Genomic DNA, 27629 nt, shown 5'->3' on the forward strand with positions numbered 1-27629 from the left:
GGGGAGGGGCGGGTGAGGGCGGGCCCGGGGCGGGGCGCATGCTAATAGCATGCAAATGAGGAGGCCCGTCGCCGCCGGGGCCGCCGCTCCGCGGAGCTTCCCGGATCCGAGCCCAGACGGCGGCGGCTCGGGCAGCCTGGGCGCCGCGACCCTCGGCGGCCACAGGGGGACGGGGAGGAGGAGGAGGAAGAGGCGGAGGCAGCGGTTGCAGCCGCGAGGAGGAGGAGGAGGAGGAGGAGGAGGAGGAGGAGGAGGGTTCGCTCGCCTGCTCCGACGCAGACATGGTGGACTGATCCCCGGCGGGGCCGAGAGCAGGGTTTCCTGAGGCGCCCCCCGCGCGTGGCCCCGCCGCGCCCCGCGCCCCGCAGCCCCTCGCCGGCGCCCGCGTCGGGTGCGGCGGTCGGGCCGGGCATTCGTGTTCCCGCCGCGTCCCGCGCCCGGTCCCTATGGAGGCGCCGCTCGCCGGCGAGGCCGCCGACCATGCCTAGGAGGGCCGGGAGCGGGCAGCTGCCGCTACCCCGGGGCTGGGAGGAGGCCAGGGACTACGACGGCAAGGTCTTCTACATCGACCACAACACCAGGAGGACCAGCTGGATCGACCCCCGGGACAGGTGGGCGGCCGGGCCGCGGGTGGGCGCGGGGACCCGCCTCAGTAGCGCGGCGGCTGTTGTCCGGGAGATCCGGCCGATCGGCGGCGCCCGCGGCGCGGGGGGCGTGGGGCGTGGGGCGTTGCCGGCCCCGGGGTGCCGGGAGGGGTCTCGGCAAGGAGGCGCGGGACCCTCAGCCGGCGAGGAGCCCCGTAGGGGGCCAGTTGGAGCCGCCCCTTCCAGGGCCTCTTTGCCTTGCTCCCTTCTCGACGCCCCCTGGGACCTTTAGACACTCCCGGCCGGGAGGCGAGGGTGGCATTGGCGCTCCGGGCTGGCACTCCGTGTCCAGTTAATGGACCCCGAGGGGCCACCTGAGCCCCGTGGCGAGCTCGCTTCCGCCTGAAGTGGGCCAGATTTGCGCTGGAGGGTGTCTTCGGCCTTTGGGAGGAGGGGACGGGCCGGGAGCCTCCTGGAGAAGGCCTGAGTGCAAGGTGGGGAACCAGCCAACCAAGCCACCTGTGGCATCTTCTCTTGGCTGTCCTTGGCTCCCTGCCTTGGCTGCAAGCTCTTGACGGGGCGCGCCACCGGTCAGGCCGGAGGTCCTGGGCGCGGAGGGGGGCTCCAGGCACCCTTCCTCGCCGAGCCCTGGCTGTGGGTGTGATAAGCTCTGCCCCTCAGAGTTTAGAAACACTTTTTTGGGGGTGGGGGGGGGGGTGGTGGTGTTACTGCGTACTGCCCTCACCAGAAACCTTGAACTGAGTCCCCACATCTTGAAAAGGCAGATTGTGTTTTGAAGAAAGAAATGCAGTGAACATTGGAACAGACTTGAGCTTATCACGATTTCTTGTAGTTTTCAACCCACACTTGTTAGCTCTGCTCGGAGGTAAAGAGGGGAAGCATCACCAAATCATCGTCTAAGAAGTTCCGGAGCTGAAGTTTTGCTGCATGTTCACAAATGTTGGTCCTTTATCCCGTCTTGTTACCCTTCAAAGGAAAATTTCTTATAGTGAGATTTATTATAAGAATAATAGATATTCCTAATTGTAAATTTGTAAGTTGGCCATTAAGGAGGCCAATTTTTACAGTTCCTAACTGTAAATTAGGGGTTTATAACCTTTTTTTTTTTTTAGGTGCTTCTACTAAACACTGCCCCGTTTCTCAATCTGAAGCTGGAAGAGTTTCATACTATATGTTCTCAATTAACTTTTCTCTTACGAATATTGTTTTTGAAACCTATTAACGAGTAATTATAAAAAAGTCATAAATGACATTATTAATTTATGGAACAGTCCTTATTAAATTATCCATGAAGGTATCAGTTTTGGTTTCCCTTCTGAAATGAGAAAAGGCACCTTGCTGAGGTTCTGGCTTGCCCCAGCCTGGCTGCCTGTTGCTGGCCTGATAAAAAGTTATGACAAGCATCACACCTTCACAGTTTCTCCAGACGTACTGGTTGTTGTCATAAACTTCCTGCTCCAGGTCAGTTATGTGACTTCTGCCCTTGCACTTGAAACTATTTAACAGATAGTAAATGTCAGTGATGATGGTGTGCACCCAGCAGTGACTTTTAAGGCACCTGTGTAAATATTTGGCTTTTACAGTCCTGTGGTCATTCTGCTTTCTGATACTTGGAGTTTCAGGCTATTGAAATCACAGTGAATTCTTGAAATATTTAGGCATTTCAGAGTCTCTTCATTTTGCATCTTCTATTATATTGTGTCATTTGTATTTACCAACAGAGATTACAAGAATATGTAATGCCCGGGGAAAGCAAATAGAAAGTGAAGTAAGAAATGACTTGGCTTATCCATATCACTACTTCTTAAACAAGTTAAGCATGCCTTTTATTTTAAACTGTTAATGGATTAACAATTATTATGAACTCTGTTTTCAGGAAACTGGGTAACCAATAACCAGTTCATTTGATGTGGATAAACAGTTTTGACTAAGATAACTTGTTATGATCCTAGTTTTCTGTGCAGCGGTTAGATCTTTAAGTATTTGGCAATATAAATTTGGGTTATACACATTTCTGGATCTCACTCTGAGTTTTAAAAGATTCTAGGAGATCAGGGTCAATATTGACAATACTTAGTTTAAATTTGATTGCTTGCTTTTAGGGCAACGAAGTGACTGTAGGTCTTGCTAAGTTGTGTGAGAGATGGTGGGAGAGGATATTTGGAGGATATATTGAACTCTAGTCAATTTTGTCAGACACGCACCAAACTTATGGAAAAAGAGATGTGACACGGGCCTTTTGGGGTGTGCCCATTCTTCTACAGGATCACATGACAAATCCTGAAAGAAAGTGAGTTGATAAACTGTGGGTAGGCAGTATTTTGGAACTTTCAAAGTCATTTAATTAAAATGGTCATGATGACTTACCCAGTTCTATTTATGTTAAGAAAAACTCTGACGGTCTATCAGAATTTGTGAAGTATTCCCGATTGTATAGATGAATATGCATATTTGTGTGTGTGGGGGAAGCTGGAGGCTTTTGTGAGAACGTAATTTTGTTCAGTAAGTAGTGATTTTGGAATACCGAAGTATTAAAATTGCCCCAGCACTTATTGACTGAGTAAGCTTAGGTGAGTTTGTGAGTCCCTCTAAACCCCCGTTCTCAACTCTAAAATGGAGGTAAGACCACCTACCTCATGGCTATAGTTAGGGATCCATAATTAGGGCCCAGCTGAATGGTCATGGGTGTGGTGGTGTCATTCCAGTTCACGAACTGAGGGGTGGTTCAGGTTACCCCTGGAACTAGTGGGTGTACCAGCACATATTTATTCAGTATTTATTGTGTGACAGTCACTGTGCTAAGCTCTTTAACAGTGATCTCCTTCTATTCTCCCATTAGTCCTATGAGGTCGATGCTAGGATTGTCTTGCAGTTACAGAGGAGATGGAGAGACGCCATGGCTGTTCAAGGTGGCCAGGATTTGAAGCCAGGTAGTTGGACTCTAGAACCTGTGTCCTATGTCATTCCTCCAGACTGCTGGAACACCTGGACGTGCTTAGAGGTGTCTGGGTGGAGTGGAACTTCTTTGCCCGGTGTTGATTTCTCAGGCCGATTGACCTGTCTTTATTGGTCTTCAAAGGTTCCTGTTAACTTTTTATGATTCTTAGATACATGTAGGATCTGGTTCATGAACGCTTTGAGCCTCATGGGTTGAAGGCCTGCCAGGTTGACCCCACTGAACAGCAGTGCAGGGCCAGCTAGAACTTGGAAATTCATTGCCCTCTTGGGCACATGAGAAGTTCTGTCTGGGGAAGAGTTAAGGGCTCTGTCTCGTTCCTGAATAGACGGCAATTTTACGATAACGGGCTTGACTTTACCCGCCCATCACCGTTCCTGGGGAAATCTCCCTGTCCATGATTCCTTGCTCCCCTCCCCCACCCCCCAGCGGGTCAGCTGTTATTTTGCGGGTCTACTCCCTCCCTCACCTCTTATTTTGCCCACCGTGGACACCCTTTTGACCACACCAGTTGGTGTTTATGGTGGCCCATGGATCATGGCCAAATGGTGTGGTGCTTAAAAAAAAAAACAAAAAACGGCTACATCCAACATAGGAGAAAAAGGTGGGATGGATTCATTGCCTCTGAAGGGACCAGGGGGCTAAGGTGGGCAGGCCTCAGAGACTTGGGTGAATGGTGGTACAAACTCTCAGTAGGATTTTTCTCATTTTCTGTGCTTGGATTGACTGTTATCCGGAGATACAATCACTTTGTCTAGGTGAACGTGAAAGATTTACCAGCACACAAAAACTTGCTGATTTATATAGTCTTTGGTTTATGGCTAGGGTCAGATATTGAGTGCCCTGTGTGCTTTCTAACTGAAGGGAAGAAGTTCTGGGGGGTGGGGAGGGTGACCGGGAGGAGGAAGAGGATGTCAGCTGGGTATCCTTGATGGCTGAGCTAACTCTTGGCTCTCTACACCCAGTTTATGGCACGTGATTAGGCTCTGAGGAACTCTGTATTGTCTTTCTTTCAAAGTCAAAGCAAGTAATTTTGCTAACCCTCCTGCTAGGGTGTAAATTCCTCAAGAGACCTAATTGCTTATTACTGCTTTCTGTGTCCTTTGTCGATGGTACGTGTTAAATGAATATTGCTTAGGTCAATTAATGAAGAAAGTTGTTAAATTAATGAAAGAATGCTAGTTGAGCTACTCTCTTATTTCCAGTTGCTTATTGTTCGGCTTTCCGAAAATAAACCCATAACCACCAACAACCAGAGACAATTGATTTTCCAGTTAGGTTAAAAATAATGAGAGAATGAAGCCGCTACATTTTGACTAATCGTATAAATATGGGAATTACTTCTAAGAGCAAAGAAAACAAAATCAGTCCTTAACAGTCTTAATCACGGCTGCCGATGTCATAGATTTTGCCGGAAGTCGTTCCTCCCCGGCCGGCCGAGTTCGGGTGCCAAGTGGTTACTGTGAATTATTTGAGTGATTATGGTTTTTGAAGTGTGGAGAGGTTGTTAAAAGAAGGGTTGTTTTTGTTTTTTTGTTTTTTTGAAAAAAAAAAAAAACAAAAAAACACAAAAAAACAACAACCCACTCTGGGAAGCACTAATTTAAACTCCACTGTGCTGTCTTCCAAAAATTCCCAAAGAAGTATTTCTTGTTTTCAACACAGTGTGCTGTAACGCTTGCAGGAGGGCATAGTGGTTGCTTCGTATTAGTACTGAGATTTCTGCAGTGACTTTAATAGTCCATACTTGGCAGTTTCATTTTTGTTGCAAGACCCAGGGCCATACTTGCTTTTTCCAGAAAGACTATTATCTATGAATAAGTGATTTTTTTTTTTTTTTTTTTTTTTTTTTGTAGCTGCAGATCACTAAGTTGTGAGTTACATAGTCAGCCCTTGTGAGGCGTGGCCTGCCAAGGCCCTGCTCTGCCTGCCTGCGCCTTAAAAATGGCGCCCTCTAACTCGTTTCCGGTAAATGTCTGTAGGAAAAAAAGATGCCACCATTAAAGAGGGGCGTGGCCACCTTCATTCTGCCGACGGGGGAGTTACTGAAGTGGTAGCACGCAGGGTGAGCCCTCATGCAGTGTAAATTCCTGCAGTTAGGGCCTGGGTCTGTGTATGCGCTGGTCCTGTGAACTTGATTTAAAATCGGTTGACCTGATTTCTTATTAGAATTTTGGACTAATTTCTTCATTTCTGAAGCTCCTGTTATTGGAAAAATGATCACAGACGTATATAGAATAGGAAAAGGGAATTTTCAGGACAGTGTATGTATAAGGTGTGGGTTAAAAGTAACATTTCAGAATGCTTTCACTGTCTTCAGTGGCTTTGCTTTCCAGTTACTTATTTTATTTTTTATCGACAGAAAAAAAAAATCGCATAAAATTCACCATTTTAACCATTCTCAAGTGTACCAGTAAGTGATTTTTAGTATATTCCCAGGGTCGTGCACCCATAGCCATCATGTAATGCCTGAACATTTTCTTCACTCCAGAAAGAAACCCAGTACCCGTCCGTTCTCCGCCACCCCGGCTGCCTCTGGCAACCAGCAATCCTGGACATTTCATGTAAATGGAGTCATAACAGTGTGTGTCCTTTGTGTCTGGCACAGTGTTTTCAGGATTCATCTGTGTTGTAGCATTGTGTCAGAGCTTCATTCCTTTTTATGACTTGGAAGAATATTCTGTTGTATGGCTACACCATACACACTGCGTTTATCCATTCGTCAGTTGATGGGCATTTGGGTTGTTTCCCCTTGTTGGCTCTTCTGAATAATGTTGCTGTGGACATTCACGCGTCGTTTTCGTATGGACGTATGTTTTCAGTTCGCTTGGGTAGATACCTACCAGTGGAACTGCTCCGTCATATGGTAATTCTATGTTTAACTTTTTGAGGGATCTGCCAAACCATTTTCCAGGGTGGCTGTGCCATTTCCCATTCCTACCAGCAGTGTCCAAAGATTCGAGTTTCTCCACATCCTCACCAACACTTATTTTCTGTGTGTGTGTGTGTGTGTGTGTGTGTGTGTGTGTTTGTGTGTGTGTGTGTGTTGTAAAGTATTTCTAGTGGGCATGAGGTAGTATCTTACTGTGGTTTGGATTTGCGTTTCCCTTTTCAGGGTGTTTTGATAGCCTTCATGTGACCCGAAGCTTCCCCGCCTTTCTTCTAGCCTTTTAGTCCTTCCCACTCTCCCCACCTTTTTGTGTCCTCTTGCTAATTACCTGACCAAGACAAGTTAGGTAAGAGACATTAGTTCTTTTTAGTCTCGCATCGTGCTTCCCTGTTTCCCCTTTCTGACCCCTTTGAATCATTTTAACACTGAAGTTGAAGATACAAGTTATTCAACAGTTTTTACTGTGCCAGCCAGCTAAGTGCCCTGGACTCCCCAGCTCAGGCTACTCACTGTGTCGTTTGCATAAGCACCATTTAAAAAGTGAAAGTAGGGGCGCCTGTGTGGCTCAGTGGGTTAAGTGTTGGGACTCTTGATTTCGGCTCAGGTCATGTTCTCAAGGATTGGGAGATCGAGCCCCGCATGGGGTTCCACACTGTCTGCTTGGGATTCTCTTTCTCCCCCTCTCTCTGACCTTCCGTGCTCAAGTGCACATACTCTGTCTTAAAACAGGTAAAATTAAAAAAAAAAACTTAAAAAAAATAAAAATCTTAATTTTTTTTTTTTTAAAGTGAAAGAAAGAAGATTTGGGTAGTGTGCGTTAGATTTTCTTTAGCTATCCCTTTAATTTAGCCTAACAGTGAGGAGGAAGAGTTGAGAGGAATTAAAAGTAGAAGACAGTGACAAATCATATTAACTTTTGTCTTCATCTCAAATATGTTTAAGAGGCATAGATGTGAATCATATAAATAATGAATGATGATGTATGTGTATATGTGTATAGCCAACTTATTAAAAATGATTTTGACGTTTAAAAGCTTTTAGTTTAGTCCTATGTGGTAAGATTCAAGTTCATTTTCATTATGTTCATTTTTTTATTTTGTAATTTTTTAAAGTTTATTTATTTATTTTGAGAGAGAGAGAGGGAGCGCAGGAGGGGCAGAGAGAGAGAGGGAGAGAGAGAATCCCAAGCAGGCTCCGCACTGCCAGGGTGGAGCCCGATGCTGGGCTCGAACTCATGAACGTTGAGATCATGACATAAGCCGAAACCAACTCAAAAGCAAACGTCGGACACTAAACTGACTGAGCCACCCAGGCACCCTATTAATTTTTCTTTTTTCAAACAGTTGGAGGAAACCTGGCAAACACTGCCTCAGCCAGGTGATCAAGGTGAATGTCAACAGTGATGGTGACTCCCGTTGAGGTACCCTTGATACGATGTGATGACAGTGGCACTTTTTCTAGGTGGTCTTCCTCCCCCCAAACTAGCATAACCCCAGTGTAATCATGAGAAAAGCACCCACCAAATCTCAGAAGAGGGACATTCTACAAAATAACTGCCCCATACTCCTTAAAACTATCGCGATCATCGGAGACAAGGAAAACCTGAGACACTGTCACAGCTGAGAGGAGCCTCGGGAGGCATGATGAGGAATGTAATATGGCATCCTGGATAGGGTCCTGGAACAGAAAAAGGACATTAGATAAAAGCTAAGGAAATCTGGAAAAAAGTATGGATTGTAGTAATAATAATCATAACATCCTTATAGGGGGAACCGAGTGTGGGATATATGGAAGTGATGCGAACTGCGTTTTTTCTGTAAATCTAAAACTGTTCCCCCAAAACAGTCGAATTTAAAAAGATTACAAAAAAAAACCACGCAAAACAGTTGGAAGTGTTTTTCTTTAGTCAAAATGTAACTGTGCTATATAATTATGGTTTTTATGGTATCCTCGAAAAGCAGGGGTGGCCAAACTATGGCCCAAGGGCCAAATCCCAGCCTGCAACCCTCTTTCCATATAACCCCCCAGCCAAGAATGGCTTTTACGTCATTAAAAGGTTGTAAACAAACAGCAACCCCGAAATAGTACGTGGGCCACAAAGCTTCAAACACCTACTCTGGCCCTTGACGGAACGATTTTGCCGACCTCTGATATAAAGTGAGGTGATAAAGTTTTTAAAATACTTTATGTAAGCATTTCAAAGAAACATTGATCTTCTGTGATACAATGGCATGTTTATCAGTCATCCTTGATCGTTCGTTTATGCCACAAGTAGCCCGGGCTCTGTGCACTGTGTGCTGTAATGATGAATCACACACGGATGCTGAAGGTGAGGAGTTGCCTTGATTTTCTTATCACTTTTCTTTTAACGGCACGCAGCGTGTCACGTGAAGTTTTCCAAACCCATTCTTCTCTGAAGTAGCTGGAATTGTACGCAGGGACCTGAGAAAAACAGGCAAAAATGAACTTTTGGAGATACCATAGTTGTACCGTTTGCCATTGGAAGGATAAACATAGTGATCCGTGGTGATGGTTGGAAACACTGATTTCCCCGTGATAGACTGATGGTATTTATAAAATCACCAAGTGGGTGGTGATGATCAAGTAGAAAATAAGTCCACGTTTGACCTTGATAAAGCGGGTGCCTGTCACAGCCAAGGGTGTTCCAAAGCTGCCGTGAAAGGCTAAGATTGTATTGCTCTGTGAATGAATTTTCCTGTGCTGTTAGCCCTGATGCCAATAAAGAAATCCTAGTTCTGAGAGACCCGTGGGGAGCAGCACTGAAGACGGAACCAGCTGGGCAGTTGGGCAGGATAGTGGGGTAACAGAGTTAAGCTCCGGGACCCGGTCTTTGACTCCTGTACCACTTGAGGAGTTGAGGTGGTCCCGACAGAGACTTTGAACAGAGGTGAACATCATTTACCTTACTTTGGTCTCAGTGGCAGTAGGGGTAGAAAATGTAAAGAAATGTATAGGTTATCTTTTTTTTTTTTTTCTTTTAGAGAGGGAGCGGGGGAAGGGCCGGGGGCGGGGGGGAGAGAGAGAGAGAGAGAGAGAGAGAGAGAGAGAGAGAGAGAGAATCCCAAGCAGGCTCCGTGCTGGCTCTAAACTCCTGATTAAGAGCCTGTCTTCGGGGGAGCCTGTGGAATGTGTTGTGCACGTCACTGACACGGCTCCCTTCTGTGAGAAGGTAACTTTATTAAGTGGCACTGATCCTCGGTAAAGTTTAAAGCTTGGGACACAACGCGTAAACCGCGGAAGAGCGGGAGAGCACGCGGTTTCAGGCAGTGTAAAACTTTGCTCTGCAGCTTCCTTAGTGGGATGGTTTTTCACAGAGGTAGACGTACACGTGGGCCTTTTTTTGTTTTTTCTTTGAAATCCTAAGCGCGAACGAACGTGTGGGATCCGTGTCGTGCGTGGCATCCCCGGGCTGCCGGTTTTGTCGGCTGACGGGTGTAGGCCGGTTCATCTGTGGCTGGTCAGCGGTTCCGTCCACGCTGTGGGTTCCTTCCCTTTTTGCCGATCGTCCGGGTGTTTGAACTTGCTGGGGGTTTGCTTTCTCGCCTTGCTTACTTTCTCCCCTCATTGCCTCCCTTCCCCCCTTTCTGCTAAGTGGCCCAGCTCATGACATTTCTCATAGGACCGATGACTGTAAACCGGTATTTAACTTGGCTAGACATTAATGCCCTGGTTTGCTGTTTGCAGATCCAGACTGCGGGGCTGACTTGGATGTCTAATACCCTGTCCGCACCCCCACCGGAGGGATGCCTTTCGATGTATATAGATGCATTCTTGAGAGATTTCCTAACGTCTCGTGTGTAAGGAGCATCTGTGTGTCTGCATCACTAATGTTCTCGTAAAATTGAGTTCAAGTCAGTTGAGGACGGAGACCCGCTTTGCACGTACGCCGTTCCTTTGTGCTGTCTGCTCACACTGCCGGTCCCCACGGGACGTTTAAGAACCGCAGAGCCCCGTGCCCCTATACACAAAATGTAAGTATTCGAAGGACCTTCGTCTTCTTCCAGCAGCCTCCATAATCTGTCCCCAGCCTACTCTTGACTGACTTGACCCTCTAGTCACTCACACACTCGTTGATTTATTCGACCCTTCATCAAAGATTTGTTAAAAACACTACATGCCTAACACGTGTCTTGGGGACATGGCATGGAAGGGGAGAGGCAAGGTCTCTGCTTTCATGGATTTTACATTCCAGTTCAGGGAAGAGAAAGGATAAAGGCAGTAGTGAACGTGTTTTGATGAAAATAAACAAGGTGACACGGTAAATGGTGTCAGTGGCAGCTGCTTTGGGCGGGGTGCTAAGGAAAGGCCTTTCTGAGGAGTGGACGTTTAACGAAGACATCAGGGTGAGAAAGAGCCATCCCTGGGAAGATCTGCGAGAAAAGTGGCCCAGGCAGAGGAGAAGGCTACGGGGAATCCTTGTGTCATAGCTGCTGGGAGTATGTGGCCATTTAAATGAATCAAAATTCAGTAAAGTTAGAAACCTACTTTCTCAGCCTCACTAGCCACAAGTTAAGTGCTCAGGGGCCACACGTGCAGGTCTAGGGCATTTCCATCAGGGCAGAAAGTTCTACTGGACTGCACTGTCCTGAAGAGCTAAGGAGGTTGGTACGTTCAAGGAGCTGAGTGACAGCCCGCGTGACTGAGGTGTAGAGACACAGAGGGACGAGGGTCTCGTGAGAATGAGCCGGAGAGGTGGAAAGGGGTCCGATCGGGTATGCCTTGTAGATCGTCAACGCTTTCAGGGCATTTGGGAGCCGTGGAGGAGTTTTAGGTTGAACGGAGGTGTGGTGTGCCTGTGTGTGTTCCTGTCTTTCCATTAAGGGCGCATCGCTTTGCAAGACCTTACCCATTTTTAAAAAGAGGTCACTGCTCTGTGGAGACGGAGTAGTGGATGTTACTGCAAGGAGGTGATCGAGGGGAGAAACCATGAGATCTTGGCTTTGGCGGTGGAGAGAGCAGTGAATGGATGGGGGTGTTTTTTAGGTAAAAGTGACAGAATTGCTCATGCGTTGGCTCTGTGAGGCGTGAGGAAAGGGGAGGAACGAGGGATTTGCTGGCACACCGATGGGGAAAGGGTGGAGTACGGCCGGTTGGGATGCAGTTGGGTCGGTCATCTGGAGTAGCTCTGTTTCAGATCCGTAGGTCTGAGATGCCTGCTAAGACGTACACATAGATACCCAATAAGCAGCTGGATATAGAGTCTGGAGTTTGGAAGACAGCTCAGAGCTTGAGATAGTAAATTTGGGTGTAGATGGATAGCATTTTTAAATGGTGGGATGGGATAAGGTCCCTGGGAGAGAAGGAAAAGAAGAGGGGCCAGGACTAAGGACAGGCCTGAGGCTCAGTACAGGTCTTTTTTGTTCGTTTGTGAAGCCTTGTTCCAACTAAGATAGATTGTTTACTTATCGTCATTGGAAAATCCCTTATACGTTGTACCAGGTGAAAAATGATGGGGACAGAGATGACGGTCATCGTGATGGCCATCACTGAAGCCTTCACGTATGTCATCTCGGGCCCCCTGAGGGTACGTACTGTGTCTGTCTTGTTCACCGTTGCATTTCAGCGCCTAGTTCTGTGGCTTCATAAATGTTTATTAAATAAGTGAAACCTTTGATAGGTACCGTTATTGCCCCCATTTTAGGAGGCTGAGGCTTCGCAGGTTGAGCGACTTGTCTCGGGCACAAAGCTGTTAAGGTGGTGGCGGCCGAACTCATCCGTGTCTCTCTGACTTCAGAGCTGCGTGTTCGGCTATGTTCTGCCTCTGACAACCACCAAGAAGAGCCCTTGGCCTCTTCTCTGGGGTTGGAAGTCATAACGAAGTTTCAGCACTTGGAGCTCTCCCTTAACAGCTTAGCCACATGCTGTCCGCTAATGCCTTCATCCTCGCGGGACTTGGTTTTTGCATCTGTATCGAACCAAATTGTGCACTGTGTTGTCACCGTTGGGTTAAGTCCCGTACACTGTGGTTTAGTCAGGTCCCTCCCAGGACAGCCAGCACGTCTTGTGAGTAACCTTGCGTTGATTCTGTCACTTGTGCCTTATTCCAACGCTTTGAGTTCCTTCAGAGGCCGAGATCCCATATGCGATATATCCTCTTTATCCTTGTCTTCTGGTGCTAAAAACCCTTTGACCTTGTACCACAACCTTCTCCCAATCCAGGCTTCTGTGGAAGCGTCCCTTTCGCAAGTGTGCCTTATGCTACCTGCACCCTTCCAGGTGAACGATTAGTAAGGATAGAGAATTTTCAAAGCATAAAGCTGAATCCCAGGTCTTCCAGATTCTTTTCTAGAGCTCTCTTTCATCAGTGTAAACCCTGGTGGGTGATCCATTCATTGTCTGAGAATACCTTGGTTTTACCTCGAGTGTGTACCTTACAGACCTTGACTGAAACTGCTTTTTACTTTGACTTGTGGTTGAGCGTAAGTCTTGGGGGGGAAATCATCTTTTTCTGTAAATTGCTATGCCCCAGTTTGCTTTATATTGCTTGGATTTGGAGTCAAGCTCTAGTCATCATAAATGGGAAGTGATAGAAACTGAGAGAGTGTGTGGTATATTTTTGTTTGATTTACTAATGCTGTGAAACTTACCTGGAAGAATACAAGCCCTACTAAAACGATGGTTCTTAAGGAACCTCGTAGCTTGTATATTCTTTAACCTCGGCACAAGTCGCCGCACTTGTTTTGGTCTTTGTGATAGCTAAACAATATATCGTGTATCTGCTTCTGCTTGGGAATCTAGTATTCTTACATTTCTACTTTTGACTTGGTTTGAGATCCAAGTTTGTGAATTTTAATTAAATGCTTAGATGATGCATGTGAAAAATCTTTTGTTCCTGTGTTGCTATGCGCAACGGTTGTTAAAGTTCACCTTCCCCTTTCTAAAGAAATGTAGACAAATAAATACATGAATTGTAATGCTCAGAAAAGGGTCATCATTTAGTGTTGTGACTGTTCTGCTTATAAAATAAATCGTTCCTGTGACCATAATTATCACAGCGAAGGGAAGAATGCAGTAGAAGTGAATAATCATCCGACACATTGACAAAACATTCCTAAAATACTATTCAAATGAGGAAAGACTTACGGGGCTGCAGCGAGTAGCCCAGCGTTGAGTCCTTTTAGTCGGTGCGTCTGACTGCGCTTACTGTTGTGGCTGAAAAGAAGCTGTGTGTAGAGTGGTTTGCATAGAAAAAACCATGACTTATCTGAAATCCCCCAACCTTTTTTCTTTTTTTTAAAACCCTGCCTCGCATCCCCCCACACCACACTTTATCTCACTCTTAGAAGACTTCTTTTGTCCTGACAGTATTTGTTTCGTTGCTTTCCACCCTCCTTCCGTCTAAACTTTACTGACTCCTGGTGATTGCTTAGGCTTGCCGTTTGATTCTGTTGTGTGATTTTTGATTACACTCCTTTGTGCTGTTTAAAGTAGCAGTGTTTACCTAAATGAGTGGTGGCTGCCAAGGACTCAGGTTGGCCCATTTGAATGAAAATCGAGAGAGCGTTGCCCGATGCATTTCCCTGAGCTCACTCGCCGAGGGGCGCTAGGAATTTGGCCGGACGGGGAAGCCAGCTCCCCGGTCAGAGGCAGGAGGGCTGGGAATGGCCGTCTTAGGGACTTACAGTGATAATGTAATTCATTCTCCCGAGGGGAATGCAGGACTCCGGGAAGAGACGCCCTTTGCCTCCTGCTTTCTTGCCTCCGCCCAGCCCGCTCTGGAGAACGAACCCCCCCACCCCCCAAGTGCCAATCCTTTACACGGTTTGCAGGGAGAAAACAGGACTTTCTTCTCCCAGATTTCAGCACCTCCTGCGGAGCTCTCCACCTCGAGGAAGGGGTGTGGGTTCCTCCGCACGCCAGCGTCTCTGTAGCCGCGTGCTTTGGATGTTGGGAAGCAGCGATTTCTGTTTCAAACGGAAGTCTTATTTTTAATTCTGAAAATATAAATTGGGCTTTTGCTTTTTAGTTTTTGGTTTAAGATGCCAGTTTTAAAAGCACAGGCAGAGTGTTAGCATGCTAACTCTGAAATACATTCTGGGGCGCCTGGGTGGCTCAGTTGGTTAAGCGTCCAACTTCGGCTCAGGTCATGATCTCACAGTCCGTGAGTTCGAGCCTCTCATCGGGCTCTGTGCTGACAGCTCAGAGCCTGGAGCCTGTTTCAGATTCTGTGTCTCCCTCTCTCTCTGACCCTCCCCCGTTCATGCTCTGTCTCTCTCTGTCTCATGCTCTGTCTCATGCTTTGTCTCTTATCTCAAAAATAAATAAAAGTTAAAAAAAATACATTCTGGGAGAAGAGTCGAAATTTAAAATGAGCATGTAGTATTTGGGACGGGTATTCATTCGCCCAAACCCTGCCTCTTGTGTACGAAGTTCATTTCCTTTCCACTCTTGTCAATTCTTTTCCAAGGGCCATCTTTAAGTCCTTTATTGTGATATTCACCCACGGTGTTTATTATAGAGTTCCTAAGCAATCTGTCCAAAGAACTTGAATTTGTTTATTGATGGGTTTTTCAAGAAAGTCACAGTGGAAAGTCACATTTCTGGCTGGAAATCATCTAGACATCTGGTTTTATCAAGGTATCAGAGGTGACGTCCTGGCGGTGGAGATGAAAAGTTACCTTTGCAAGTATGGAAAAGATGTTTTTACTACTTTAAGATGAACTCCTTCTAAGTTAACTAATAATTTCAGGATTAGGAAAAAAAAACAGGTAAGCTGGTTTTCCTTTTGTGGCCTTGAAGAGTAAAATGAAGAATCACTTCGTTGGAAAACCAGTTATTTAGAATTTTTAAGGTCACAAGGTCAGTTGTTTGAAAAAGGGTGTGTGTGTGTGTGTGTGTGTGTGTGTGTGTGTGTGTGTACATTTCATTGAAAAACACCTTTATTCATGTTGAACAGTCATGGCACATAGAAATGAAATACTGTGAACTGATAAAGACGTATGGGTGCCAAGATACAATGAGAAATCTCTGCTGTGGTCCCATCTGAGTTAAAGCATGAACGCACTCCTCCACACTCCTGCATTCTGATACTTGTCAACTGGAATGGTTTTGAGCAAGGAAGCTTTATTATATTAGCAGCTACTTCGGGGGAGGAAGACTGCAATTGGGATAAAAACTTGGATTTTCTATGATCACTTCTGGGCCACATTTATTATTATGTACATAACTTCTCACTTATTGAAACAAAGCTCCTCTTTACAGAGAAGAAAAAGCCCAAGTATTTTATAACTAAAGAGTGTTTGTTAAAATCATAATATCCCTAAATTTCCATTAATTAATATTGTATAATTTTCACCCCTCTGAATTTTTCAGGAAATTCTCTAAGCGCCTCTGGGATAAGACGGATGGAATAAAACACATTTATTAATTTGTGAATGTTATTTATTGTTCTTAAAACTAATATTGTGGAGGAAAACAATGAGATTGTTGATATGTGTGATTCTTGCTGATGATTGTTTCCCAAAGATAGAAGTAGGAAGATGTCCATAATCTGTTGGTTGTCTGTGGAGAGAACATTTCTAATATCTACATATTTTAGTCTTGCCAGGTAAAATAGTTTAAGTATTATGCAGTTGCCGGGTTTAGTTCGAAAATTAATTTAAAAAGTTACATTAAAAAAATAAAAATAAAAATAAAAAGTTACATTTTATTCAGTGGGTATCATCTACACATGAAATATCTTTCTTCTCTTTGAGTGAGGACTGTTCTAGGGGAGTGGACAAACCGTGGCCTGGAGGTCAGATCCTGCCCACATTTGGTTTTTTAATGGCCTGTTACCTAATCAAGGGTTTTACGTTTTTAAGTGGTTGAAGAAAAATCAAACGAAGAGGATTTTGTGATGTGAAAATTACGTAAAATTAAAACTTTTGTGTCCATAATTCAGTTTTATTGGAACATAGCCACACGGATGTGTGCATGTTGTCTACTTTTAGACTATAAAGGCAGAGTTGAATAGTGAGACAGAGACTCCTTGCTCCCAAAGGCTGACTTACCTGTTATCGGTCCTTTTTAACAAAAAGTTTGCTCAGCCCTCAAATAAGATAATACTAAAAAAAAAAGTAGGAATGCATTTCTTTGTGGAAAACTATTGATGACAGTGAGTCTTCTTGGTAAATCGTTTACCCTAATTTGGCCTCACTACATAGCATGTGTACTAGATCTATGGCTGTGTGTGTGTGTGTGTGTGTGTGTGTGTGTGTGTGTGTGTGTAAACCAACTCACCTCCTTTGCTTCTCTTTGCTGACTTTTTCTTACTTGACTTAAATTTCATTTTGCTATGTTATGTTTTTATAAGCCACCATCAATTGAACTCGTAGAATTGGTAACCATAACAGCATTCCAGTTATTTTTTGAGGGCCTTTTATGTGCCGGAAGTATGGTAGGTGTGTTAAATATATCATCAATTATCATAGCTTTTTAAAAAAGTTGTCAGAAAACACATAAAATTTACGATCTTAACCTTTTTTAGCATGTAGTGCGGTAGTGCTAACAACATGCACATTGCTGTTGTGTCACAGATCTTTAGCACCTTTTCATCTTGCAAAACGGAAGTGGTATCCCCTGAATAGCTCCTCTTTCCCCCTCCCCCGCTGCCGACAACCACCACTGGCGGTTTCTGAGAGTTTGACTTAGCTTCCTCGTGGAAGTGGAATCGTGGAGTACTTCCCTTTCTGTGACTGGTGTATTTCACTTAGCATAACGTCCTCAAGGTTCATTCATTCATGTTGTTGCACGTGACAAGATTTCTTTCTTTTCTAGGGCCGCATAATATCCCGTAACTTGTATATACCATATTTTCTGTTTCCATTCATCTGGTGATGGACATTTATTTATTTATTTAAATTTATTATTATTATTTTTTAATCTTTATTTTTGAGAGAGTGAGAGAGAGACAGAGTTGAGAGCAGGGGAGGAACAGAGAAAGGGGGAGACACAGAATCCGAGGCAGGCTCCAGGCTCCGAGCTGTCGGCACAGAGCCCGACGTGGGGCCCTGAACCCACGAACCGCGAGATCATGACCTGAGCCGAAGTCCGACACTCAACCGACCGAGCCACCCAGGCGCCCCTTACTTTCTTTTTTTTTTTTTTTTTTTTTGGTGATGGACATTTAGGTTGATTCCATCTCTTGGCTGTTGTGAAGAACGTTGCCATGAGCATAGCTGTGCACATATCTCTTTGCGATCCTGTTTTTAATTTTTTTTCGATACATACCCGAAGTGGGACTGCTGGGTCGTATGGTAATTCTATTTTTATTTTTTTAAAGAACTTCCATCGTGTTTTCCATAGAGGCTGCACCACTGTACGTTCTCACCAGTAGTACAAAAGGGTTCCAATTTCTTCACATCCTGGGGCTCCTGGGTGGCTCAGTCGGTTAAGTGTCTGACTCTTGGTTTTGGCTCAGGTCACGGTCTCGCGTTTCCTGAGTTCAAGCCCTGCATTGGGCTCTGTGCTGACAGTGCAGAGCCTGCTTGGGATTCTCTGTCTCCCCCCTCCCCGCCCCTCCCTTGCTTGCTGTTTCAGTCTCTCTCGAAACGAACAAATACACTTAAAATTTTTTTTAATTTCTTCACATCCTTACCAACACTTGTTATTTGCTGTTTCTTGTTTGTTTTAATTTTTGTTTAGTCGCTATCCTCATGGGTGTGAGGCGATACCTCACTGTGGTCGTGGTGCGCATGACTGCTGATGGTGAGCATCTTTCCATATGCTTCTAGGCCGTTTGTATATCTTCTTTGGAGAAATGTCTATTCGAGTCTTTTGCCCATTTTAAAATTGGGTCGTTTGTGTTGTTTTTGAGTGGAACAAGTTCTTTGTATATATCAGATATCAACCTCTTATCACATATATGGTTTGTAAATATTTTCTTCCAGTTCGTGGATTGCCTTTTTACTCTATTGCTTGTTTCCTTTGTTGTGCAGACTTCTGAAGTTTGATGTAATCATACATGTCTATTTGTGCTGTTGCCTGTGCTTTTAGTGTTGTAACCAATAAATCATTGTCAAATCCAATATCATGAATCCTTTCACTATCTTATATGAGGTTTAGTTTCTGGTCATGTCTTTAATCCACTTTAAGTTAGTTTTTGTATATGGTGTAAGCTAAGGATCCAAGTTCATTCCTTTGCCTCTGGAGGTCCAGTTTTCCCATCATTGTTTGTTGAAGAGACTACCCTTTTCCCGTTGTGTGGCCTTGGCACCCTTGTTGAAGATCCTTTGACCATACGCACAAGGATTTATTTCTGGGCCTTGTTTTCTGTTCCTTTGGTCTATATGTCTGTTTTTTATATCAGCACTTTTAGCAGGATAGGTAATATCCCCCTATAGATAAGAAAACAGGTTTAACTAGAAGATAAGGAGCCAGAATTTGACCACAGGCTTTGAGTTTATACAGTACACTAAGCTAGTTTGTCACTCTTCAGAAATCAAAAGGTCATTAGTACGTATCCCAAACAAGAAATATCTGAAGATGTAATGTGTTTCACTTTTAGGAACGATTATATGTGTATATAAGTATATATGCATGTTTCCTGTCTCTCCTGCTAAATTATAAATTGACTGAAGGTTGGAATGAAGATTTTTTGGTATGTTTCCCAGCACAGCATATATCACCTGCTGGTAACTAGAGGTTGGTATACACTTGTATGAATGTGACCTAGATGACATAATAATGATCTTGCATTTGTAGTGTTTACTATGAGCTAGGCACTCTTCTAGGCTCTCCACATGCCTTATCTCATTTAATTCTTACCAAAACACCTTGAGGTAGAGAGGTTCACAGTCTTCGGTGTTAGCCTTCTGACTTCGTTTGCTTCTTTATTCATTTATATGAAAATTCCATCACCTGCCCTGTCGTTGCTCTTTCTCCTAGGCTCTGCAGTTCCACTGTTGTTATGGTTCTGTCTTTAGGGGGTAAGTGAAATCCTCTTTCCCCATCCTAGTAAGAGGTGGAAGATGCCTCATTACTTTAGCAAGTCAGGATCAGTTAGCAATTTTTTCCCTTTATTTTTCAGTTTTTCTCATGTTTTGAATAGGTAATTACATGTTACACAATTCAAGAGCAAAAAGATAGTGAAAAGTCAACCTCCTTCCCACCCCTCTCGGTGCCCCATTTCTCTCTCCAAAGGGAGACCTCAATTACCAGTTTCTTGTGGATTCTTCCAGAGATATTCTTTGCATAAGCCTATATGAGCACAGGTATGGTTCTCCGAATATCTTAGCTTTTTATTTTTTGATACAATTGTACTGCCGCTCCGTGTTTTCCTCTTAGTAGGTCTTGGAGGTTGTTCCATGCTGTTGCATATAACCTGCCTCTTAACACTCTATTTTGTGGGTGTACTGAACCTTTTTGAACCATCGCTTCATTGACGGACGTTTAAGTTTCTCCCAGGTTTTGTTCTTCTATTACAACAGCGCTTCACTGACACTAATGTGTGTTAAGTTTCTTTAATGCAAGTGAATTTCTAGGAGTGAAAAGGCTGGGTCATCGGATTTGCACTTACAATTTTGATAGGTTGCTGTCCGTTGAGGTACCCGTTTCTGCTCCCGGCAACTTTCTAATTAGTGACTTTTCCCCACACCTTTGCCAACCATTATGTTTCAAAACATTTGGTATTTTTTACTGATAAGAGAGATGCAAATTAAAATGACAGTGAAATAGCATTTTCCACCTTTATGAGTGAGATAGAACATTATGTCACTTACTTAAAAGCCATTTATTTCTCCTCTTTTGTGAACCAAGTCTTTATATTCTTTTTTTTTTTTTTTTCAACGTTTATTCATTTTTGGGACAGAGAGAGACAGAGCATGAACAGGGGAGGGGCAGAGAGAGAGAGGGAGACACAGAATCGGAAACAGGCTCCAGGCTCTGAGCCATCAGCCCAGAGCCCGACGCGGGGCTCGAACTCACGGACCGCGAGATCGTGACCTGGCTGAAGTCGGACGCTTAACCGACTGCGCCACCCAGGCGCCCCTTCTTTTTTTTTTTTTTTAAAGGATTTTATTTTTAAGTAATCTCTATACCCAGTTGGGACTTGAACTTACAACCCTAAAATCAAGAGTTGCACACTCCACCGACTGGGCTAGCCAGGCACCCCAAGTCTTCATATTCTTTATTTTTATTTTTTTGCTATTACTGATTTGTAGACTTTATTTTATATTAGGAAATTGTGAAATCAGTGGGCAAAAATAGATTATTCAAGAAATGGTGCTGGCCCAATAGGCCATCCATATCAAAAAATCCCAATTCAGATTCCTTTGCTTTCCATACACAAAAATTTGTGGATTTATCAACGTGGAAAAACAGATTTTAAGCTACTAGAAAATTAGGTAGATGCGTGTCTGTGTGACTCAGCAGGGGTTAAGAAGTCCAGACTGTTTAAGAACAGGTTCATACATCTGACTACAGAAAAAACTTGACATGGCGAAAGTTACAAATTTAAAAGACAAAAGGGTAGGAGGGACAGCATTGCATATAACCATAGAAAGTTAGTATTTAAAAAAAAATTTTTTTTAACATTTATTTTTGAGACAGAGAGAGAGAGACAGAGCACAAGCAGGGGAGGGGCAGAGAGAGAGAGAGGGAGACACAGAATCCGAAGCAGGGCAGGCTCCAGGCTCTGAGCTGTCAGCACAGTGCCTGACACGGGGTTTGAACCCACAAACTGTGAGATCATGACCTGAGGCGAAGTCAGATGCTCAACTGACTGAACCACCCAGACGCCCCAAATGTATGGCGAAATCTTGATCTCACTAGTAATAAGCGAAACACAGAGTAAAACTCCCAACGAACTACCATCTCATTTTCATCAGATTTACTAAAGTTAATAAGTCAGGATAACATCAGATATGGAGAGGATGTGGGACTTAGGAGCTTTTATCACTGCGGATAGAAATGTGAGCTGGGGCACCTGGGTGGCTCAGTTGGTTGAGCGTCGGACTTCAGCTCAGGTCATGATCTCATGGTTCATGAGTTCGAGCCCCGTGTCAGGCTCTGCACTGACAGCTTAGAGCCTGGAGCCTGCTTCGGATTCTGCGTCTCCCTCTCTCTCTGCTCCTCTCCCGCTCCCGCTCTGTCTTTGTCTCTCTCTCTCTCTCAAATAAACAAACATTAAAAAAAAAAAAAAAAGAAATGTGAGCCGATAATATCACTAAGGAGAGCAGTTGGCAATGTATGTCTGCTTAAACATTTGTACTCCTCTAAGTCCAGGGTTCCATTTGCATGCCCTAGAGGAGGGCATATGTACAAGTGAGTTCATTGTAGCATGATTTGAAAAAGCAGAAAGTTGGCAACAATCCAAATGTCCATCAATAGGGGATTGTAATGCACAACTTTTATGGTTTAGTTATGTAATAGAATGCTATACAGCAGTTAAAATAAACGAGCTAGACTCTTCTTACATATATCAACATAGATAAATCTTGATGACAGTGTTTAGAGAAAAAAGCAAGTTTCAGAAGTGTATATTCATGTAAATTTTTTAAAAAACCCACAAAACTAGAGTCTATAGCATTTGTGGATACACGTGTGCGGTCAAGATGTAAAAACAAATGATCCACCCGGACATAAGGAAAGTAATTGCCTGGAAAGGGAAGGGTATGTGAGGGTCTGTCCTCAAAGAGGTTCATATTCTTGGGGTGCGTGGGTGGCTCAGTCGGTTGAGCATCTGACCTCGGCTCAGGTCATGATCTCGCCGTTCGTGAGTTCGAGCCCCTTTGCCGACAGCTGACTCAGAGCCCGGTGCCTGCTCCGGATTCTGTGTCTCCCTCTCTCTCTGCGCCTCCCACACTTGTGCTCTGTCTCTCTCAAAAATAAATAAATGTCAAAATATATATTAAAAAAGAGATATTCGTATTCTTTGTGTGTTTAAATCTTCGTTCCTTAAGTCTTGGTATTGTACACATAGATGTTCATTTGTCTCTATTCTTTGATACACTTTAAATATACATTTTGAATCTTGCCACACACCTTTTCACTGTGTAGAGACTTTGTGTTTTAAGCTAATAACATAGTGAAATTTATTGATAATTTAATGAATTGTATTAATTTTGAATTTTGATATAAAGCCCACTCAGTCATTTAAAAAGTGTATTTATTGCTGGATTGTTTTCTCTTACTTTATTTAGGACTTGTACAGTAATATTCATGAGAGTCATCTCATTTTTTTCTTCCTCTCTTTTGATGCTCCCTGTATTAGATTTCGGTCTCAGTGGTACGCTGACTTCCTAAAATCAATATGGAAACTTTCGTGCCTTTCCATGGTGCAGTTCAAGTATCGCTGGAATTGGGTGTTCCTTGCAGTGTGGTAAGGTTCACAGTTGTGACTTCCCGTATGTATTCGATCTGCTTTCCCTGAAGGGTTAGTTCGCGCATAACCGTTTTCATAGCGGTATGGCTGATCAGGTTTTGTCCCTGTCTTCAGGGATCAGTTCAGTATTTATATTTTCCTGGAAAATCATCAGGGTTTCAAATTTATTGGACAAGATAATCCCTTAATGTTCTTTTCCTTTCTACTACATCTGTGGTGGTTTTCCTGTTCTCATTTATTACTTCGTGTATTTGTGCTTTTTCACTTTTTTATCCTAGTTTAGGTTAGCTAATTGCTCAGCTATTTGGGTATTTCTTCTTAAAGCAACCAGCTGTTGAATTTATTCTTCTTAAGTCGTCTTTTTCTTTTTTTTTTTTTTTTTTAATTGTTTTTTCAACGTTTATTTATTTTTGGGACAGAGAGAGACAGAGCATGAACGGGGGAGGGGCAGAGAGAGAGGGAGACACAGAATCGGAAACAGGCTCCAGGCTCTGAGCCATCAGCCCAGAGCCCGACGCGGGGCTCGAACTCACGAACCGCGAGATCGTGACCTGGCTGAAGTCGGGCGCTTACCGACTGCGCCACCCGGGCGCCCCTTAAGTCGTCTTTTTCGAATTCAGTAGTTTTTGCTTTTATCTTTATTCCTTCCTTCCTTCTGCTTTGTTTCTCATTTTTTGGGTAATTTCTGGAGATTGCATAATTTATCCTCATTGTTATTTATCGGTATTAGCAGTTAAAAGCTATGAATATTCTTTGGATCTGATGGGGTTCAGGACATACTACCCCCAAATATGGCACACTCCTTAGTCTGTCATATTCCTCAACCGTTGTCCACTCTTCATCAGACCCAGCATAAACAGACACAAGTGTAACCACCTCTTTGGCTCGTCATTTCCTTAGGAAGGCTTCCGTGTCGCATAAAACCTATTACATACATTTCTATGTTTCTCTTCTATTAATTTGTCTTTGTCAATTTAGTTTTTTAAAGTTTATTTTTGACAGACACAGAAAGAGAGAGAGAGAGAGACAAAGTGCCAGCAGGGGGAGGGGCAGAGAGAGAGGAGACACAGAATCCGAAGCAGGCTCCAGGCTCTGAGCTGTCAGCAGAGAGCCCGTTGTGGGGCTCGAACCCACGAACTACGAGATCGTGACCCGAGCGAAAGTCAGATGCTTAACCGACTGAGCCACTCAGGCACCCCTGTGTTTGTCAATTTAATTTTTGGACCCAGCCAGGGACCTTAAGAGAGTCAAGGAAAAGTTTTCCCTGCTTTAGTTGTATCAGAGCTTCTGATGTGTTATGATTTCGTCGTTATTGTTTACTCATTCATCATTACTCAGTTTTGAATTCCTCTTTATGTCAGAATTTAGAATCTCTGGTAACTTCGGACTTTCTCCAGAGAAGCATAGAAATGACTAACCTGCTAAATTATTCAGATGTGTTGTGTAGCCAAAGAGATGATCCCAAGTGTGGGAAACGTCCCAAGTGTGGGAAACGTCCCCGGTGCTGCATCCCTGCCAGGGGTTTGGAGGTGACACGGGCTACGAGGCTGCTTGTAATGTGCGTGGGGCACTGGGGCGGGGAAGGCTGGTGCAGAATTGCAGTCTTTTCTTTCAGTTGCCTTCATTCCCCTGATAGCTCAGGGCTGGAGGCTCTTACATAGAACAAGGTATTTTTCTCGGAACAAGGTGCAGGGGCGTGCTCGATTTTGCCAGTTCTGTTTCCAAATGACTCCCATTCAGGGGCGCCGTGGGATCTGCCTTCATATGCCGAATTCAGGTTATCTGACACACAGTTTTAGCTGCATATGGGTGCTCCCTGACAACTGTTCTGTTTTGGTGTCGTAGCCGTGATTGCCTATAAAGCACTGTTTTCATAATTATAAAATTTTAGATAAGTTGGTTGTTATTTTATAAAAATGAATGCTAAAAAATGGAAGATACTCCTACGAGTGAAAAATATGATGACTCCTTCGCTTCAATCAAATGCTTATTTGATTTAAGGTAGCTGTGTCTATGTTCAGTTGTGAAAGAAAACCAAAATTAAAGATACTCATGTTGGCATTGTATCATACAATATTAGGTCTAAAATTTCATGATATCGTCTACTTCCTTGCCCCCTCCCGCGCCCACATAATGGAAGGCCTATGGAAAACTTTTCCTACTCAACTTAGTGTGTTTTTTTTTTTTTTTTTTTAGTGTGCTTTTCTAGGAATTTGTTTTTTAATATCAAAGCAGAAGATTCTGCATACTCCTTGCTCAAACTGCCTCCTGTGTGTAGGTGTCTTCCGCAGAATTCATGCTCCTTCTCATGTCCTTCCCTCCAAATTAGAGGAAGAGTAACCTCCCACCTTCTCAGCCGCGCCGAACGAACGGAAAGGCCTTTAAGACTGTAATGAACGCCCACGTTGGGCAGATGGCAAGTGTTGGCATCGGTCACGCCCAGGACTGGACGTGACCAGGACGCGGGACCCAAGGAACCACTCCCCCCCGTGCCGGTGCAGGTTTGGGGTCAGCCGTCGCATGGCGTGATGCCGAGAGGGAGGGCCTCCTCGAGTTTCGTGTCCTGGGGCCCCGGCTTGCCTCCCCGTAGTCCCGGCCCGCCTCCCTGTAGTCCCGGCCCTGTCCGCTTCCTCCGCCCGTGTCCGTCTTTCCTACTTCTGCAGAGACCGTCTCTGGGGGCCTGTTTGTCCTCCGAGTAACTGAGACGCCACCATCGGGTCCACTGAGGTACCCAGGTAACTTTTGTTCGCTGCCGACCAGAACCGGGTGAGAACCAGTTCTTGTTCTGGGTTGGTTTGAGAGATGATGCCAGTGCTGCTCTCCCGGGAGTGCACCCTGTGGAATCAAGATCTGCCCCTGGTAGCTTGTTTCTCAGTTGAGTCCTCCAAGACCCTATTATGGCAGGTGCAGTGACTGGCCCTTGTCCTTCTCGGCCCGGGAGGCATCCCGGTGCTCCTCAAAATAGGACTTGGTGGTAGACGTGTGATGTCCTCCTCTCTGCTGTGGTCATTTTCAAGGCTACTAAAACTAGAAGTTTCTTAGGAGTAGCAGAGGAGCTATTGTAGATGAAATGGAAGTGATTTCCTTGGAACTTTCCAGGATTTTCAGGTCAGAGGATAGATGAGCTTTTTTTTTTTTTTTCCATGAAGTTTATTTATTTTTGAGAGAGAAAGTGAGTGAGCACCAGCAGGGGAGGAGCAGAGAGAGAGAGAGAGGGATACACAGAATCTGACGCAGGTTCCAGGCTCCGAGCTGTCAGCACAGAGCCCGACCCAGGGCTTGAACCCAGGAACCGTGAGATCATGACCCGAGCCGGAGTCGGACGCTCAACCGACTGAGCCACCCAGGCGCCCCCGGATAGATTAGCTTTTACGTCAGATCTGGTTGAGTGAATAGGAAGAATAATTTGGAAAGTCTCTAAGGCCTGTGCATGCTCACACTAGTTTATTTTCACTTACGAGTGAGAATGGGGAGATGATTTGGAAAAGGAAGCAGAATGCTGTACCAGAACTCTCTATTATTTACTACGCTCTGAGATTAGTTGCATTTTGAATTAGGTGCAGGGATGAGTGTGGGTAGATATTCGGTGCATCAGTTATTTATTGCTGCGTAACACGCTACCTCTAAATTTAGCGGCTCGGGGGTGCTTACGAGTAGTTTCGTGACTCCCAGGCTCACTTGCACATCAGACTTCCTTCAGAGTATGATCCACGTTTCTCTAATGCGAGTGGGGTCTTCACTGTCCAGTGAACAGACACATTTGTGTTTTGGGCTTCCCACCGTCCCCGCTTGGAATTCTCCTGTTCCTCTTGTCATCCGTGTCCCGTGGATTCAGTAGGAGACACTTGCCGTTTTCGTTCTCTTTCAATACATCTGTTAACTCTTCATTCCGTCGCTGGTACTTAGTGTGTGCCCGTTGTGGAAATCCTACCCCTTTTGTTGAGGACTCGGTCAAGAATGGGCACGTGACCTGTTCTGTCCAGCAGTCCGCTGGAGGCCGGGGGCGGTGGGGGGTGGGGAGGCTGGACGAGAAGACGGTCTTGTTCTCGTCCATGGTGTTTCGCCTGGAACTGTGGCGTCCGTCGTGCTGCCCGGAGACGGTGAAGCCACGGACAGCGGCACGGTCCTTACCGTTGAGGCGCCGCAGCCGTCGGCTCTGGGGTGCCCACTGTCGCTGTGATCGGTGGAATAAAAGATTTTCTTACTGTCTGAACCAGCTTCAGGCCCAAAGCTTTTAGTGGCAGCAGAAAACTTGTAACCTCACCCATGGCCCTTCACATAGTATTGCGGTTCTAGAAAGCAGGATTTGGAATCTGATGGACTCTTAACTGTGTTTTGGTGCCTATGTAAGTGTATCACTTAATCCTTCCAGTGGGATCCTTTTGTAGAGTAAGGAGACTGAGGTTCCGAGTTAACTGAGCTTGTTGGGACTGAGCTAGGGCCCGAAATAAAATCAGGTCTATGTGACTCCGCTTCTCAGGGCCTCATCATTTAATGTGAAAAGTGGAGATATTCTATAATGCTGACCTCATAGGGTGGTTGGGGGGATTAAATAGGTAATTTAGAGTTTTAAGTATATGGTCTGCTGAACAGACATCAATAAACAGCTGCTATTATCATTCGTGTTACTGTTATTTTCCCCCATCGTGTGCTCACCGCTTCGTATGGTATCTGGCACGTTTCAGGCTCTGCGTAAGTATTTGCTGACTCATGAATGATTCAATGGCTAAGTTCTCGGATTCTGTGACTTATGGTGCTCAGGCATGTGGCACCTCATCGTGCGTGCCATTTGACTACTTCACTAAGATTTCTGGCCTCCCCAGTGCCATTGATTCGCATGTTCCTTGGCAGGAG

General features: G+C 44.7%; 1 protein-coding gene across 3 annotated transcripts in view; it reads left to right on the forward strand.

Annotated features, from left to right (window-relative positions):
• The first annotated feature begins 217 nt into the window (after positions 1 to 217).
• Positions 218 to 27629, forward strand: part of WWC2 (WW and C2 domain containing 2) — a 210298-nt gene continuing 182886 nt past the window's right edge. The window contains exons 1-2 of one of the 3 annotated variants that reach the window (XM_045055201.1): positions 218 to 611; positions 22665 to 22772. In XM_045055201.1, the coding sequence (XP_044911136.1) occupies positions 481 to 611; positions 22665 to 22772 (239 nt within the window). In that variant the 5' untranslated portion in view covers positions 218 to 480. Of the gene's footprint in view, positions 612 to 10156; positions 10444 to 22664; positions 22773 to 27629 lie in introns of all 3 variants that reach the window. The other 2 variants (XM_023252317.2, XM_023252316.2) reach the window with 2 other exon arrangements.

The sequence above is a fragment of the Felis catus genome, chromosome B1 (genome assembly GCF_018350175.1).
Source record: "Felis catus isolate Fca126 chromosome B1, F.catus_Fca126_mat1.0, whole genome shotgun sequence".
In the NCBI taxonomy this organism is placed as follows: Eukaryota; Metazoa; Chordata; class Mammalia; order Carnivora; family Felidae; genus Felis; species Felis catus.